Source organism: Diadema antillarum, unplaced genomic scaffold (genome assembly GCF_040938485.1).
Source record: "Diadema antillarum isolate AM-2024a unplaced genomic scaffold, OU_Dant_1.0 seq00000510_RagTag, whole genome shotgun sequence".
Lineage (NCBI taxonomy): Eukaryota > Metazoa > Echinodermata > Echinoidea > Diadematoida > Diadematidae > Diadema > Diadema antillarum.
In genome coordinates this window covers 27,197-44,116 of record NW_027271464.1, presented here as the reverse complement: position 1 = coordinate 44,116, position 16,920 = coordinate 27,197, and the positions used below count along the sequence as shown (strand labels likewise).

The following is a 16,920-nucleotide window of genomic DNA, read 5'->3' as shown; positions in this document are numbered from 1 at the left end:
CGATTTTGTGTCTTTACTTTTATCACAATTTAAAGTATGATGACGTCATCAAAGTAGAAAACATCGATATGGATTTGAAAGACAGTTGCTTAATGTATAATATATTAATCGTATGTTGTCAGTTTGCTATTGACATGACGATCAATCACATGAATATGAGGCAGCTATTAGTACCTGTATGAAATTATTATAGGCATGGTTATCAAATTCCCTTAAAATTTCCTTATTATTGCTTTATTTTTACACACAGTTAAGCTATCTCTTTAAACTCGTCACAGTTTAATGAGAATCATGAACATCATACATTAGTACCATATTCAGTTCCATAGCTGATCGCGTTTGCTAATTAATTAAGATTTATTGTCTAGAATGTGCCATATGGCCAACCTGTATACACACGTGGACACACAAACACAATGCTAAATGTATGTATCAAACCTCTGTAACACAACTTTGAACTAACTGTAGAAAGTATCGCTGCACTTATCATACATACTTTTTATCATTATCTGAAACTCCACAAAAACCACTAATTGACAAATAATCATCAATACAGAAGACTGACTTAAAGGAACAATTCAAATACCTTTTTTTACAATGTATAGCTTCTTACATGTATAAAATCAGCACAAAGTAACCACGACTACATTGTGTTACTGAATTGATATGAACAAATTTCATTTTGTTACAATATACCATGATCAGCTTGAAAAGCCCAGCCTGCAATATTTTGAAGCAGTCGAAGCAATGCAGTCTCCAACGATAAACAAAGGGATACTGTGTGAGTGTGTGCGTATAGGTCTGTTTACATGCGAACGTGACTTCTACATGGACGAAGGTGTAGTACTCCATTGAAGAAAAAAAGTAAAAAAAAAATTATTTTCTTTCGTGCTCTTGTGAGGTTCGAACCCGTACGTGTGCAACCTCACGTTTCTGTGACGACACCTCTAACCACTCGGCCATACGTCTCGACGAGAAAATTAGAGGAACGTAAACTTATGTACGTGAAAGATGAATCAGGAATCGTTTCGTCCGCATTCCATTCTCATTTTCAGTTTTAAATTGCAAAATTGTCAACCTGATGAGGAGATTTCAAAGAATAAAATGCATGATTACTGCAGCTTATTGTCACAGCTACAACATACTTAATTTTCAGAGGAAATGAAGCAAAATCATCTGAGATAAAGGTGCTTAAACATTGTCAAGTCAATGTATGGTTTTTAAAAAAATCACCTCCCATAGACATAACACGTAAACTTGTCCGATTTTGCGTCTTTACCTTTAATCACAATTTAAAGTATGATGACGTCATCAAATTTCAAAACCATGACATGGACTTGAAAGGCAAATGTTCAAAGTAAAACATATCTGAATTTGGGGTGATATTAAGCTTAAACAATAGAGATACGAGTAAATGAATGTCAGAAAGAGTACCTCAAAAAAATTAATTCCACTTTTTTGATTTCAGATGATGATATGATGACGTCATGAGTTTTCCTGGCAATATTGGTACTTGAAACGTTATTTCCAATTCATATGCTTTTGTAATATGCAATAGAAATATAGGGTCAATGGACGATTTAAAGAGCTATGGCGACATAAACAAAAACATGTTTTTTCACTATATTTGCAGAAAGACGCGCGCGCGGAATTTCAACTTTGACGCCAGTGCATTCCTTTGTTATAGGTCAAAATCGATCGGAAATCAATGGATATTGTTACTCAAAGTATCAGAAATCCAAATCAGTCAAAAAAAATGCATTTTCATGTTAGTTACGCCCTCTGCGCGCGAAATTGCGCGGACGGACGCGCACGCGAGAAAATGTTTGAAACGCTTAAAATTGTCTGAAACTTCGAGATTTCCCATTGGGAAGTCGTTTTGAGCCTTTTAAAATTTTGACGCGCGCAAACGCGCGCGTAATGATGACCTGGGTAACTAGCGTTTAAATGTAAGATAGAGCGTGACCTGAACTTTATGTCCACCGAAAATGATACAGAAATGATATCTAGTTATGAAGTTATGATCGATCATGTGACAAGGTCCGAAAATCACAAAATGGCGCCTAGATGACGTCATAGATATGTTACTGTCATGAAAACCTTATTGTGCCCAGATATTGTTATGAGACATGTTGACTGAAAATGTCATGTTATTCCGTAATGTCATTGTTGAGATATTGACGACACAAAATGTGGCAGAAAGAAAGAAGAATGAAAAAAAAGAGAAATTTTGACAATCACAATAGGTGATACGCTGATAGCGTATCACCTAATTAAGCTATTAAACTTTTGGTGAAAATGTAGCCACACAAGGATCCAAAACTTGAATGTAGAGACCTTGTGAACACATCTTGTAGTTGACTAGACTTTACATAAGCATGGAAGCTCCTATTCTCAACCACAAAAAATCCTTTGGGTTAGGCTTGTATAGGTTGATGATAAGAGCACCCCCTGTGGAACATTGTAGTTAGTGGGCCAATTTGAATTAATTTAACAACAAGCTCAAACATAGACTTGACCTCTGCAAGCAATGAATTACTTCCATTAAATGAGCACCTCAAATTGTTCACGCACCATTAGCGGTGAGGATTTGTGCAAATGCTTGTCATGCATGAAAGGGGATCATTGCCTTTGGTGTGTGGCACTTTCAGATTTTATCATTGCATGTAAATCATGCAAGGCTTTACTATGAGTCCTTTCATAGATGATAAGACCACCATTTGAAGTTAAATAGGTCTTGCAAATCATGTCACATGGACAGTTGCAATATGCACTGAATTATCAAAAAAAAATATACATATACATGTACAGGGTGGCCCAGAAAGAACAGAACACCTAAGATCTTTAATTTCAACAATATTGTAGCAAGTATGTCATTATTTTGCATACTATTTGAAAAGCCATTCTTTTTCCAATAGAATGACACCAAGTTCTTTAATTTTGTTTATGCGTTATGATTTTAGGACCATTTTTGTCAACCCTTGCAATTTCAAAATGTGATCATTTTGCACTCTCAGAGATACCGAAACCAGCAACAATTTGGCTTGCCATAGAACCAGTAGCGGTCACAATGTGTGGAATGTGGGGTGGACGGTGTGATTGTCATTGTCCGTTATCATTGTGAATGAGACGACCTGATGGGCTCATTGAGATGCTAAATTTAGCTGGAAAATAGCGAGGTTTATTCAAAGGCATGATTGGCAGTGACGTGAGTTCATGAGTGGTTTAGGAATAAAGCCCGTACTTTTAATCAAGTATACATTGATAAATACACTGAGAACTGAGAATATTTCAGTGTCGGTTTATTAACGAATTACCAAGTATCTCACCGGGCTTGAAACTAGTTTACGACTGCAGACTTTGCTAGCTGCAGAGATGTCTTCGCTAGCATACGACTCTGAGATGTCTATTGTAAAATTACAGTGTCTCCGAGCAGTCGTATGAAAATTTAAAGACACGGTTTAACAATGTGGCTGACCGATTTTAAAAATTCTCTATCTGAGCTGTCTGATCTGTATAATTATGTTCAGATGGATGAAAACTACAAAGAAAAGCAAGCATAATGAAGATCATAAATTAATTTAATCATAAACCGACTCAGCAATATTCTCAGTTCTCACTGTATTTATCAATGTATACTTAATCAAAAGTACGGGCTTTATTCCTAAACCACTCGTGAACTCACGTCACTGCCAATCATGTCTTTAAATAAACCTCACTATTTTCCAGCTAAATTTAGCATCTCAATGAGCCCAACAGGTCGTCTCATTCACAATGATAACGGACAATGAAAATCACACCGTCCACCCCACATTCCACACATTGTGAACGCTACTGGTTCTATGGCAAGCCGCTGGTTTCGGTATCTCTGAGAGTGCAAAATGATCGCATTTTGAAAATTGCAAGTGTTGACAAAAATGGTCCTAAAATCATAACGCATTAACCAAAATTAAAGAACTTGGTGTCAATCCATTGGAAAAAGAATGGCCTTTTCAACAGTATGCAAAATAATGATGTATTTGTAACAATATTGCTGAAATTAAAGATCTTAGGTGTTCCATTCTTTCTTAGCCACCCTGTATATTTGCTGTCAATGTACTTCCTATATCAATACATCACATCCTCTGGTGTGTAAGAGACTTTTTTCCCCTCTTTTTTTTTTTGCTTGGCATGCAGACTGGAAAACTATTATCATAATCAAGGTTAAAACTTGGTTATCCCTGAAGTGAAGGCAATATATATATAGTCCCAGATGACACAGTAATAGTCCTAGATGTGGAGGTAGTAATTCCAGAAGGGAAGGAACTAGCCTCAGAAGTGAGGTGAAAGTTACAGAAGCGAAAGTTTTAGTCCCTGACTTGAAAGTGATTTTCACAGCGATGAATGAAATAGTCCTTTTTTCCAAAGAAAATGGCATGGAGTCTTTGAATTTGTCACTCCTTTGAATGAATCTGTACAATCTGTACAATAAAAACATATGTGACATTGCTCATATTCTGTGTATTCATTCGTGCATTCATCTATTTGTTAATCCGTCCATTATTTATCTGTTTAATCATTCATTCATCCCTGCATTCATTCTTTCATTTATTCATTTATTCATTCATTCATTCATTCATACATTCATTCATTCATTCATTCATTCATTCATTCATTCATTCATTCATTTATACATTCACTTATTCATTCATTCACTTATCCATTTGTCTGTTTGCAGATATCCTTAAATTCCTAATTGCCAGTGGTTGCAAGCCAGACTCCAAGGATGAGAAGGGTAGAACCCCGCTGCATGTGGCAGCAGAAAATGCCAAGGTGACATCGTGTCGATTTCTGGTAGATCTCAAGGTGGACCTTGATGCCATCTATCACCATGAAAACGTAAGAGCTGATTAATTTGCATTGTCACCCCCATATGTACTGTTGCATAAATAGCCTTGTATCTTTAATTATGATGATATTATTAGAACAGAACTGTATAGTGATATACATAGAGTATTAGTTTTGGTATATTGTTTGAAGAAGGTACAAGTAAATTGTTTCTGAGCTATGACATTTTGTCATATATGTCCAAATGCAAAGCAGTAAGATGTGTCACAAAGAATTAGGATTTCCCTCTGTTACAATTACCTAGAATATATTGTGAAAATTTACAATTGCTATTCCAAAAAATCTTGAAGTTAAACCACCTTTTGAGACCAATTTTGCAGTCTTATTTGATCCTGTAAAAAAAAAAAAATGGCGATATGCCTAGAATTTGAAGCAGTTGATTGTAGTATTAGCATTGGTAAGATTAAGGTATGTCGTTGAGACAATCTACCTCTTGTTCTCGTAAAATCTGCAGGGTCTGATGTTGACCCCGCTGGACTGTGCGTGGGATAGTGGTGCCGTGGCCTGCATGGACTTCTTGGCTTCAGTCGGAGCCCAGAGGAGAAGAGATCTTGACGGGACCGACAAACAAGCAGACAACTCCCCCCGCACACCGAGGGATGAACTCACAGAGAGTGCCAAGAACATGGATGACAATGCATCGCAGAAGAGCGATGGCTCCCGGATGGGTAAGGGCCGCCCCTATGCGGTGGCGCCCCACCCCAGCTATGACCACGCCCAGCAACGAAATGAAGACGAGAAGCAGCAGGCGGATGAGAGGAAGAGTCTGCGCTCGATGTCCATCGACAAGAAGCTGGGAGACTGGGAGGGCTACGTCAAAGGTAGACTACCATTTGTTTGTTTCTTTGTTTGTCTTCCATGAGGAAGGGATCAGAAAGGGAGTAGGTGAGAGCCATGTCAGCGGAGGAATATGACAAGAGACTGCAAATTTACTTTAACTCTCCATCGTGTTAGCAACTTCTTTGTGTACAAAGTCAATGGCATTTAAGACAGTGGTGATGAGGGGGTTAATGAAAACCAAGTACCACCCATAACATACCAATTAGCACATACTGGTGCATTTGAAGTGGTGCAAAGATACCAGGTTTATCCGTTGCACAAAAGCAAATCCCTCTAAACTGAATTCATCTGAAAAATTGCTGTCATAAAGAACATTCTGCCGATATCTTATTGTGAAAATTTGATGTGCATTCTCTCTTGTATTGTTGGACATGTGCCAAATTGTCTTTCTTTTTTTTTAACATGAGGAATTTCATCGGACCACTTTCAGCCAATTAACCAGTGTCTTGTTAGAGTTACTCTGCAATAGCACAAACTCTTGTAGCATCATTATATGAATTGTATGATTATATGCATTCTTTCTTGTAATGTTGTTGGACACATGCCAAATTGTCTTTTTATTTTAATGAGGAATTTCATCAGGCCACTTTCAGCCAAAAAGCCAAGTGTCTTTTAAGAGTTATTCTGCAATAAGACAAACTTATGTGGCATCATTATATTAAAATCCAAAGAGGTTCATATCCTGTTTGATTTTTTGGAATGCACAGACCATGTCCAGTTCCTCGATGACTTGCTGAGCGTGGACCATGAGCGCCTGGAGTCCATCAAGTCCCACGCCATGCAGGAGAAGGAGAACCTCGTCAAGAGACTGGAGGACATCCGCAAGGAGATGGAGCAGAGGATGGAGAAGAAGTCATCAGAAGCCGAAAAACTCAGGGTAACCACTGTCCATCCCTGTTTAATCTCTCTGAGAAATTTGCATTTGTATTTGAATCATCCTTTCACTCTTAACCCATTGAGGACGAGTCCCAAGTATACTCGGGCAAGTGACTACAGAAAATGTGTGTCGTAGCAAAATCAGCCCATCCTCAACGGGTTAACATTGTCAAAAGAGTTGCAATACTTATCTTTTAAGTGGAAAATGGGTCACTGTTTGCCAACCAGTATTAGTAAAGAGTCATGTGACACTGTACAATGCCAGTTATTTTGTGGGGTTGTTGTATTTGTCATTTTTAGAGGTTACTGACATTTCATTTCATTTCATTTATTGTTTGTACGTGGTACAAATTAACAATTCATTTGAGAAAACATACAAAGTAATTCATCATTCATCATGGCTAACTTTGCACATGAAATTCAATCATCATTGTGACAGAATACATGGAGCAGTGAAATTCTGCCTACGTGTGCATGCATATCAGAAGTATTCCTGACATAGATATTAGCATACTTTTTGTTGTGTTTCTCCAAATCGTTATTAACCAGGAGGAGAGGAGGAAACAGCAGCTGGAGGACAAGAAAGCATTCGAGGAGCGATGGAAGAAAATCCAGGAGCAATATCTGGTGAGTTTAACCCTAAAAAGACTGGGCTATATTGATGCCTCGTAGGACGGGGGGGGAGGCTCATTGGGCCCCCCTAAGATCTTGGCCGTTGACCACGTGATCGCAAGGAAAATTGGCACGCAGGTCACCCACAAGGTGATCTACAAAACTGAATAGGTAATTATTTTGCAAATATTCAAATTTACTTTTAATAAATTGATTATGCTAATTTATGCATGAATTTTAAAAAATGGCTGTTAATCTGTAATTAAAGGTCCATAACTGCTGATTTTTTGTTAAGGTACTCTGTGTAGGATTCTTATTGAATGTACATAAAAAAAACAGCTGTATCAAATTTTTTTTCTTATGTAATTCATTGTTTTTAAAATTTCTTATGTATTTCACTGTTTTCGACTTTTTGTTTTTTACTGTTTTTTTCGATGGAAATCATCGGCGACACTATTTCGATCATAAACAACATGAAATTTATTGATTTTGATCAGTAGAAGTAAAAATAATGATACATTTATGAATTTCGGTCAGAAACAGAATTTGCATTGGATTTGTACATGAAATCACGTTTTTGAGCAATTTCGGGTCTGACATGCACTTACAAAATAGTGCGTAACTTCAGAACCGCGTACCCAGGCGTCGCAAATTTGGTCTCAAAAGACTTTTTAAAAAAAAGTCATAAAACGTCGCGGCGCGAGATTTTTTCGTTCCAGATTTATCGCGAAAAATGTCGAGGGGGGCCCAAAAAGCCCCCCTCCCCAGTCTTTTTAGGGTTAAGAATGTTATGAACCATATATGCAATTTGAAAAACAGCCATGAAAGTTATTTGGCCAGACTCCTTTTTGTAGCTCAGTTTTATCTCAGATTGATGATATAAAGATGAGTTTTGAGCATGTTTATGTGTGTTAGAGATGTACATCAGACTTGGGAGTGGGGGGGGGGGGAGGGTAGGGCAATGTAGTATGCATGTTTAATGGATTTTGTTTAATTTTAGTGCATTGATACATGCAAGTCCTTGTGATGAATTCCAGTAAATGAATTCTATTTTTTTTCTATCTCCATTTTCTTTTCATATCTTGTAAGTACATGTCTTGTCAAGTTGAATGGTTGAATATGAGATGTTTCAGTTGCATCAGTTATTTTATGTGAATTTTCATACACATGTATTTGGTCAAGCTGTATTAATACACAAGACATTTAGTTTTGTGTTATTGTTATGTATTATGAATCCATTTGCCATATCATCTATTTCAAATAATGAATAAGAATAGAAAATTATGAATTTTTACCTGTCTGTCATCTTATATCTTTCCTTGTGTGTGTGTTAGTTTGTGCACATTTGTATATGATTGCAAATTCTGTTTACTCCAGAAAAGAGGAAACATTATTCAAAGACAGGTCCAGTACTTTGCAAGAATGTCCAAAAATGTATATGATGTCACCATATCCTCTTTGCCTTCTTCTTATGTGCAGCAAATAGGCAACAAGGCATCCCATCAGATGACTGTCCACAAACAGGCCACCGAGGCAATTGACAAGAAGTCTGCCAAGATGGAGAAGAGGTTCCGGAAGCAGAAGAGTGATCTGTCGTCACGGCGATCAACATCCAGGTCTTCAACGGTTAATGAGTGAGTTTCTAGTGACAGTGCATCTTCCAGACTCATTAGATGTAGACTTCGAAACTATGTCATCTGTTCTGAATGCTTGTGAATCAAAGTTATATAATAATAAGGTATTTTAAAATGAACTTCGTCAAACTGAAGCTTAATAATAGTCTAATGGATACAACGCCTGTCTAGTAATCAGGAGATCATTTATTTCGAGTCCTACCGGTATGTTTATGCCCATGATTTTTTATCATGGCTATGACTAAATCATTGAATAATTGCTGCATACAGTGCACTCCCGTTATAACGAAATGCTCGGGACCGGCAGTTTTCTTTCGTTATAACGAAATTTCGTTATAACCGAACAAATATATTGTACAGCTGTATAATGAAAACAAGGAAACCACGTATATATATATCATATATATTCTGTTTGCTGAATACTCATCATACACCGGAAAGCTATGTGAAATGTGATGGGATAACTGTATTACAATAATTAACGCAAGTTCCCCTCAGAAACCGTGCGTGACACAAGGAGCGAACACACAGTGGTGAGAAGCGTTCACCCATGCAGAGACGCTAATTATAAGCTTGTTCCGCTACGTATTTTTGAAAGCAATTCACATTTCGTTATAACGGAGCACATTTCTTTTGTTTTTCTTTGTCTGTGGCGCTCGGAAAAGACTTCGTTATAACGGAAATTTCGCTATAACCGTGTTCGTTATAAGCGAATTTTGTACCATAGACTTTAATGGCGATAATTTTGGGACCAGAAGATTTACTTCGTTATAACGAAATTTCGTTATAACCGTGTTCGTTGTAACGGGAGTGCACTGTATTCACATTGATGAAGGGCTATTTGTCAGTCAGTTGCAATCCAGATATTCATGGTACATTTTTTGTCATTCATCAAAATTTAGATAATGATAAGACTTATAGGGATTCACTTGCAAATGAGCATCAGATGCAACAAGGCTATTTCATGGAATGTTTTAGTCCCAGGAAATCACAAAGTGTAAAGCAGGAGGACTGGATGGATGAGTTAAGAGTGCTTAATTTTTGTTTCTCTATCCCCTGTGTAGTGATGAGCGAACCCAGAGGCATGTGGACTGGTTGAAGCGCAAGAATAAGGAGTACCTTGAGAAGAAGAATGCCGTTAAGCTGCAGGGGGTCATCAAAATTGACAGTGTGACGCTCAGTGCAAATGCAAAACGTAAGTATGTACATTGCACATATTCACTGTCTGTCAGGGAATTAGCGCACTGGTAATCTCATCTAGATGGCGGGTACGATGTCGAGTTGAGTATTAACCCGTTCAGGACGGACTGATTTTGCTATAACACGCATTTCCGATAGACACCTGTCCGAGTAATCTTGGGACTCGTCCTCAACGGGTTAAAGTGAGTACCACTTGCAATTGGTAAATTAACCCCCCAGTGTCAGTTTGATTTTGTGTTATGGTGTAGTAATAGTGGTGTCTAGAACACCACTGTTGGTGCATCAGCAACATCAAATAGTGTAAGATTTGACTATACCACACCTTATCATACATTTATGTATAAACAGGCAGCTCCAGTCCAAAGCGACAGCGCTCTCCTGTAGCTTCCAAGGTCGACCACTCCCACCACACGCGACGATCTCCTTCCCCACCCAGCCATTGCACCCCTCCGCCCCCTCGCGCTGCTCACCCATCCCACCAACAAACCAGTGAGAAGCAGCCGAGGCACAGTCGACAACCATCCCAATGGGACCAGCCCCGCATGGGGGTACATCCCAAGAGGACGCCGATAGACAGGGGGGATGCCCTCCATGGTAACCCTGCACCATCATCGTCATTATCATCTCCCAAGCCATCACAGAGTGGGATCTCTCCCAGCAAGAGCAAGTCACGTGGTGGGAGGTTGTCAGCCGACAGTGGGCGAACGAGCAGCCAGTCCAACGCCTCATCACACAGCCTCACCAGCCACCAGCTGGCCCAGATGAGGCGTAACCATGGCGACAGCCTCAACCGGAAGCTCTGGCCCAAATCCTGGGAACTCCACGATAATTTCGCAAATCAAGAAGAGGAAGAAATCTATGACCTGAAAAGTGAGCTTCCCCAAAAAAAATCTGTGATTTTCAAAAGATCCCAAGTTTAGGTAGAATCTTATGATATGAGATGTATGCTATTGTTCCTTATAAATATAATCATGCCAAGCAAAGTATTTCATAACTTTGAAGAATTCTTTGTCTATGTCAAATGGTGATATTAACTTAGCATAGTAAAAATGAAGTGCTCTCACCATTTTGCAATGCACTAAGATGTAGGGAATGTGATAAATGGCTTCATATTTATAAAAGTTGATCTAACTTGGTGTTCTTTATGGGAATTCTTCCCATTGATATCAGTGTTTTCAAATGAACAAAAAATGAAGACCAAATGGCGCATGATATATATTACATTTATTATTATTTTTTCAATCATAATTGATGCCTTCTTTCTTGCAAAATTTGTAGGAACACATCTGGAAGAACTTCACAAATGTATATAGATTCTACCCCTTTTATAAAAATGATGCCTGCTGAATACAGTTGTCAGTGAGTTTATTAACTTGTAGTACACTGTCATGTCAAAAACTTACGATATATTGTTATGCTGTGGATATTTTTATCTGTTTGTCATGTCTGGTATTTCAGCCTTTGAATGTTTCTAAAACAAATATGTGGCGCTATACAAATGCTGTGGATCATCATCATCATCATCATTTGTTTGAATTGTTCTATTTCTCTTGCCCTCAAACCCAGGACACTTCTCTCCTAGGTGGGACGGAAAGTTGCGGCATCGACACATCCTCCAGTTCACGACTTCAGCATCAGGCTCTGGCAGACGGCAGAGACCAGAGACGGAAGCCGAAGCATGACCGATCCTTGTCCTCATCGCCCCTCCCCCGTCCTTCCTCCCCATCATCCAACCCCGACGCCCCCCTCCCCCATGTAGGACAACACTAACTGCAGTAGTGACGCCAGTCATGCAGAATGAACCAATCCTGTGACTGAAATTGTGTCTAGAAAAAGGGATCTCCCTATCAAGTTGCCCAGAAAATCTTTTCAATATTAAAAAAAAAAAATGGTATTCATGTCTGTCTCAAAAGGGAAAAGGAAAAATAGAAGAGAGGTTCTTACTCGATACTGTGTCAAATTTAGTGTAAGTGACATTCTTGTTTTTATTTTTATTTTTTTCAAATGCCTGGACTTTCCTGAGTCTACGTAAATGTGGAAAGGTAGTTATGGGGGCATTTTTAGACCAGTTGATCTTTACTTTGATGTATTAAAGTCACATGACATCAGTGAGCATTTGTACATCAGTTTAGAAATAACCCATGTGACTATTACTTTGTAAGAATTAGGAACTGAGGGGAAAGGATAGTGCATAAAAACAGTAATGATCAGTATCGCAGTGTTGAAATAGTAGATGTTCTATTTAACTTATTTCAGAGGCTTCTATCCTACTGTTGTATACCTGTATTTCATGGGAGATCAGTTATTTACAGTTTGATAATTCCATTATTTAACACTGCTAATTGGAGCTTTTGATCATACAGTTAAGTAACTGTTGCATCGGAATTCTGGCATTCAGTTCAAATGATTCTAATCATGCATCATTGTGGCTGAAGGTGTTAAAGGACAAGTTCACCTTCATAAACATAAGGATTGAGAGAATGTAGCAATATTAGAAGAACACATTGGTGGAAGTTTGAGGAAAATCGGACAATCCGTTCAAAAGTTATGAATTTTTGAAGTTTTTTTGCAGTACCCGCTGGATGAGAAGACTACTGCAGTGTATGAATAACTTAGATGTCACATGCGTACAACAATATAAGGAAAATATAAAGAGAATTTCACAAAATTCCATCTTTTGAAAAAAGTACACATTCCCCTGACTCGTTACCGATAAATGTTATGGGTAATATTATTCCCCCTGCCTTTAGAAAGAGGCAAGTCAATTGCTCTTTTATTATGCGAAAAAAGTGAAAATATGTTGAATTTTCTTTTATATTTTCTTTATACTGTTGTACGCATATGACTCACAAGCTGTAGTAGTCTCCTCATCCAGCGGTTCCAACACAAAAATTTAAAAAATTCATAACTTTTGCATCGATTGTCCAATTTTCCTCAAACTTTCACTGATGTGTTCTACTAATATTGTTGCATTTTCTCAATCCTTATGTTTATGAAGGTGAACTTGTCCTTTAAGGTATTTACGTTTTCTTCATGTTTTGTATTCTTTTTGCACTTGATTGCCAAACCAGATCTTAGTTTTTTTTTTCATTCCTGTTCATCATATTCAGCTTGCCACTTTCTAGCAATACTCAATGGCATAAGTATTATTACATACCAGTATGTCTTGATTTCAATTTTAGTATTTATGTTTAAACAGACATATATCTTGATTTCAATTTTAGTATTCATATTTCAACATACATATATCTTGATGAAGGTGGTTATCGTCTTATTCCGTCCACAAAGTAGGATTTCTTTCTTCCTTCCTTCTTTTCTTTCTGTCTTTTTTCTTTCAAAACTGCCACCCCCATCCCGTTCAGTAAATGTCTGAGACTTTTTCTTCCTGAATACTAATAGGTATTTTATGTTTATTTATTCACATGTAAGGTGTTCCCCATTCAACTCAGATATTCTGTGTAATTTCTGGTGGTATTTTATGCCTTGGGATTTATAAGTGCTCCCCAAAATTGGCAAACATATGACTCCAAGAGTTCCGAGTTCTGATTCTGCTGCTTTAATTTCTCTTGTAATAAAATGACTTTCATATTTTGTACTTACAAGAAGAAGAAATATGAATGTATAATTGTATATCAGTGTTTTCATTTCTTTTATTCGGTTGTGATAGTACTACAACTATTGTACACGTGTACTGAGCAAATGTAGTTTTATCGTCTGTTGGCCAGTGTGGTGTGTTAATTCCAGAGAGACACAGACTTACAGAAACACACATACACACACCAACGCTGCACACTGGCACTGGTCCGACGGTCCCTGAATAGTACAAACCACTGTCAGACCAGTAACTTTTTCAGGAATGGACCAATAAAAAGTGGAAAAACTGGGAACCTACTGGTCCATCCTGTCTGTCGTCGCACCAGTAGAAAAAATGGGTTAGTGTGCAGCCCCGCACACACACAAACATAAACATTTATTCATAGACACAGGAATAAAGGAAGGTCTAAAAGTAAGAAATCCTTTTGTTGCTGAAGCTTCACCATGCTGTTCACACAATTTAAAAAGATATTTATTACGTTGTAGTTCATTATTTGTCTTTCTTTTGCAAGATATTTCTAGATTTAATGTTTCAACTTGAAACCCCCCCCCCAAAAAAAAAAAAAATATATATATATATATATACATATATACAACAATAGCAATAATAATAATAATAATTAACAAGAAATGGACAGAAATTTGCTCTTGTGGCTTTAATTTGCAGTAAATGTAACTTCATACACTACCAGATACACACCATTAATAGGAAACTATTGAAATTGGAGACCATAATTTATTGTCTCAATTTCATGTGCAGAGTATGTAAATTAGTGGGAAAATATATTACAACTTTTTTGCTGTAATTGATATTTCAGTAATAATACCGTATAAATTAATTTTACTTCCATCCAGAATCAAACAAAATGGCTTACACACACAAGCAAAACAAAGTACACATATACAGAAAATAACTTTTGCAATTATTTCAACTTTATTTCATGAACTTTTGATTGTTGTTTATGCGGCAATGCACTCCTTTATGACACCATGGGCTAGCAAATAATGCACTCAACAAATCAAAAACTTTCTTTTTACAAGTTTGTGTATTTGTTGGTCAGAAATGAAAAGGACAATATGACAGTGTCGATGGCAATTCTATCCTGAAAATTGATTGTTTATTACACGCAAAACCAATGCTATTTATAACCAGTCTTGATAGTGAGCCATTACCCTTTGAACATATGGCTGTATATTATACATGTATATATGTACAAGACATTTCTTTTTTTTTTCTAATCCAGCAAATATATGCACTCCCATTAGCAATGCATGTACTGTATTTATTTCTAGTAAGTGTGCATATTTTTCTGCTATAAATGGATCTAATGAATATACCCACATTCTCACAGCACTGTGGTAAGAGTATTCTCAGACTTGACTGTTGATTATAGTGATTACACCACCCAGAAGTGTCTACTATTTTTTCTTATCGATTTACCCATTCATATGAGACTATGGATATACAGCTAGCTACAGATGAAACATTGACCATTTTTCTTTTGTTTATGCTGTACGAATGTCATTTGAATAGCAGTTGTGATTGCAACATGTATTAAAGCTGTACTGAATTGTTTTGGAAAACCCATGGTCTCACGCTTGGGCTCCACTGTTACATGAAAGCAGGGAGTATATGTGACCCATCATCATATTGACCTACAGATTACAAATATTCTGATTTTGGCGGTATAGTACCGTATAAGCTGTTCCGTTTTGCGTACAGATATTTTCGCGAGTGAGGAGGTCACACATATTTTCACAAGATGTTTTAGCGAATTTGACGCCAACACTAATGTAAATGCATTATTACCCTAGGGCATGGCGACATTTTCGCATGTTGTTAAATTCACTGTCCTACTGTGATTCGCGAAATTCATGAAAATCAAACCCTTGCGAAAATAACAGCTTATATATATTTTTTTTTAAATTCTGGATTCTCTAGGTAGTCCAGGAAAATATCGTTTGTCACACTTTATCCACAAGATCTTAGTTCAAAAGAAAAAGAAAAAACAGTAAATAAAGGAAGCCCGCTTCAAGATAGATGCAATTTTTGAAAAACTTGTCTTTGGAGATTTGATGCGGTGAAGACTAGGCAAACACATAAGCTGCGGTCACACTGGAAAAAGATTGTGAAGTTTGAAGATCATGAAGTGATGCTCATCCGTTCACACTGGCAGCTAAACTTCTTGATCTTTAAGTTCTCGAAGTTTTGGTTATTGGTGCAAGTGCGTAAGAAAGAGCGTGCCATCTGACAGCCAGTACTTGTGACGTAACAATGCACATACGTACATCACAATGACCGCGCGCTTTGGAGGCACCACCTGCAAACATCTGGTTACGTGATGAACTTCACAAAGTTCAAGTTGCCTGCATTCACACTGCCCCCAAAGATCGAAGAAATTGGCGGGGGTGCGGGAAATATCCCCAGTTTGAGTGGAAAGTGTTGCAGGAAGTTTTGCAAGAAGTTTTGCAAGAAGTTTGCGATTATACTGGCAAACTTCGAGATCTTAAAGATCACAATCTTAAACTTCACGATCTTCTGCCAGTGTGACCATGGCTATAGCAGGGCTCCACACTAACTTTTATTTTTGGTGGCCCAAAGGCAAACATCGACATTTTTGGGTGGCCCGATCAGGCCACCAAAGTCTTCATTTCTGAAATTTTGGTGTCCCGATGTGCGTTTTTGGTGGCCCCGGGCCACCGGGCCACCGTTAGTGTCGAGATCTGGCTATAGATAGTGTTTAGCAGTTTTCAGTATCTTATTCTAGCTTCTGATTTAAGGATTACTAGTGTGACAAAGTGGGAAAAGGACATATTTCAGAAAATATCACCAAAAAAAACTTTGCATTTAGAAACATCTTTAAAAGAATGATAATCTGACCAATGGAGGTGAATTTTGATTCTTGAATAAATACCAACCTCAATATCTTTCATCATAATTTCTTAACATTTCCTCCAAGAAATTTGACTTAATCAGGGTAACATGATGATGGGTCATGTGGTATGATTCAATGCTTTACAGACACTCGACTGGTTATCCTGCTAGATAATCAAGTATATTGATACTACATATATATATATATATATCAGTCAGTTGTGCATCATAGCACAGTAATAGATTAGATATCACTTCAATTCCTTCATAAGCTGTTTAGATAAGGAGTGAGGAATACATCGTAAATGAACATTCCGAGTAAGAATCAATCACGAGGTATTAAACCTACTACATACACAATAGATTGGTTCCTATGCAGGAGTATTGCTTTTTAAGGAATTA

At 37.5% G+C, this 16,920-nt stretch overlaps 1 protein-coding gene across 1 annotated transcript in view; it reads left to right on the top strand.

Moving 5' to 3' along the window:
* The window catches only part of LOC139734111 (uncharacterized), a 40,372-nt gene extending 28,641 nt beyond the window's left edge, over positions 1 to 11,731 (top strand). Inside the window, exons 9-16 of the mRNA XM_071644928.1 lie at positions 4,718 to 4,878; positions 5,342 to 5,708; positions 6,435 to 6,604; positions 7,153 to 7,230; positions 8,695 to 8,849; positions 9,914 to 10,044; positions 10,398 to 10,919; positions 11,616 to 11,731. Of these exons, the coding sequence (XP_071501029.1) occupies positions 4,718 to 4,878; positions 5,342 to 5,708; positions 6,435 to 6,604; positions 7,153 to 7,230; positions 8,695 to 8,849; positions 9,914 to 10,044; positions 10,398 to 10,919; positions 11,616 to 11,731 (1,700 nt within the window). The remainder of the gene's footprint in view (positions 1 to 4,717; positions 4,879 to 5,341; positions 5,709 to 6,434; positions 6,605 to 7,152; positions 7,231 to 8,694; positions 8,850 to 9,913; positions 10,045 to 10,397; positions 10,920 to 11,615) is intronic.
* Positions 11,732 to 16,920: the final 5,189 nt, after the last annotated feature.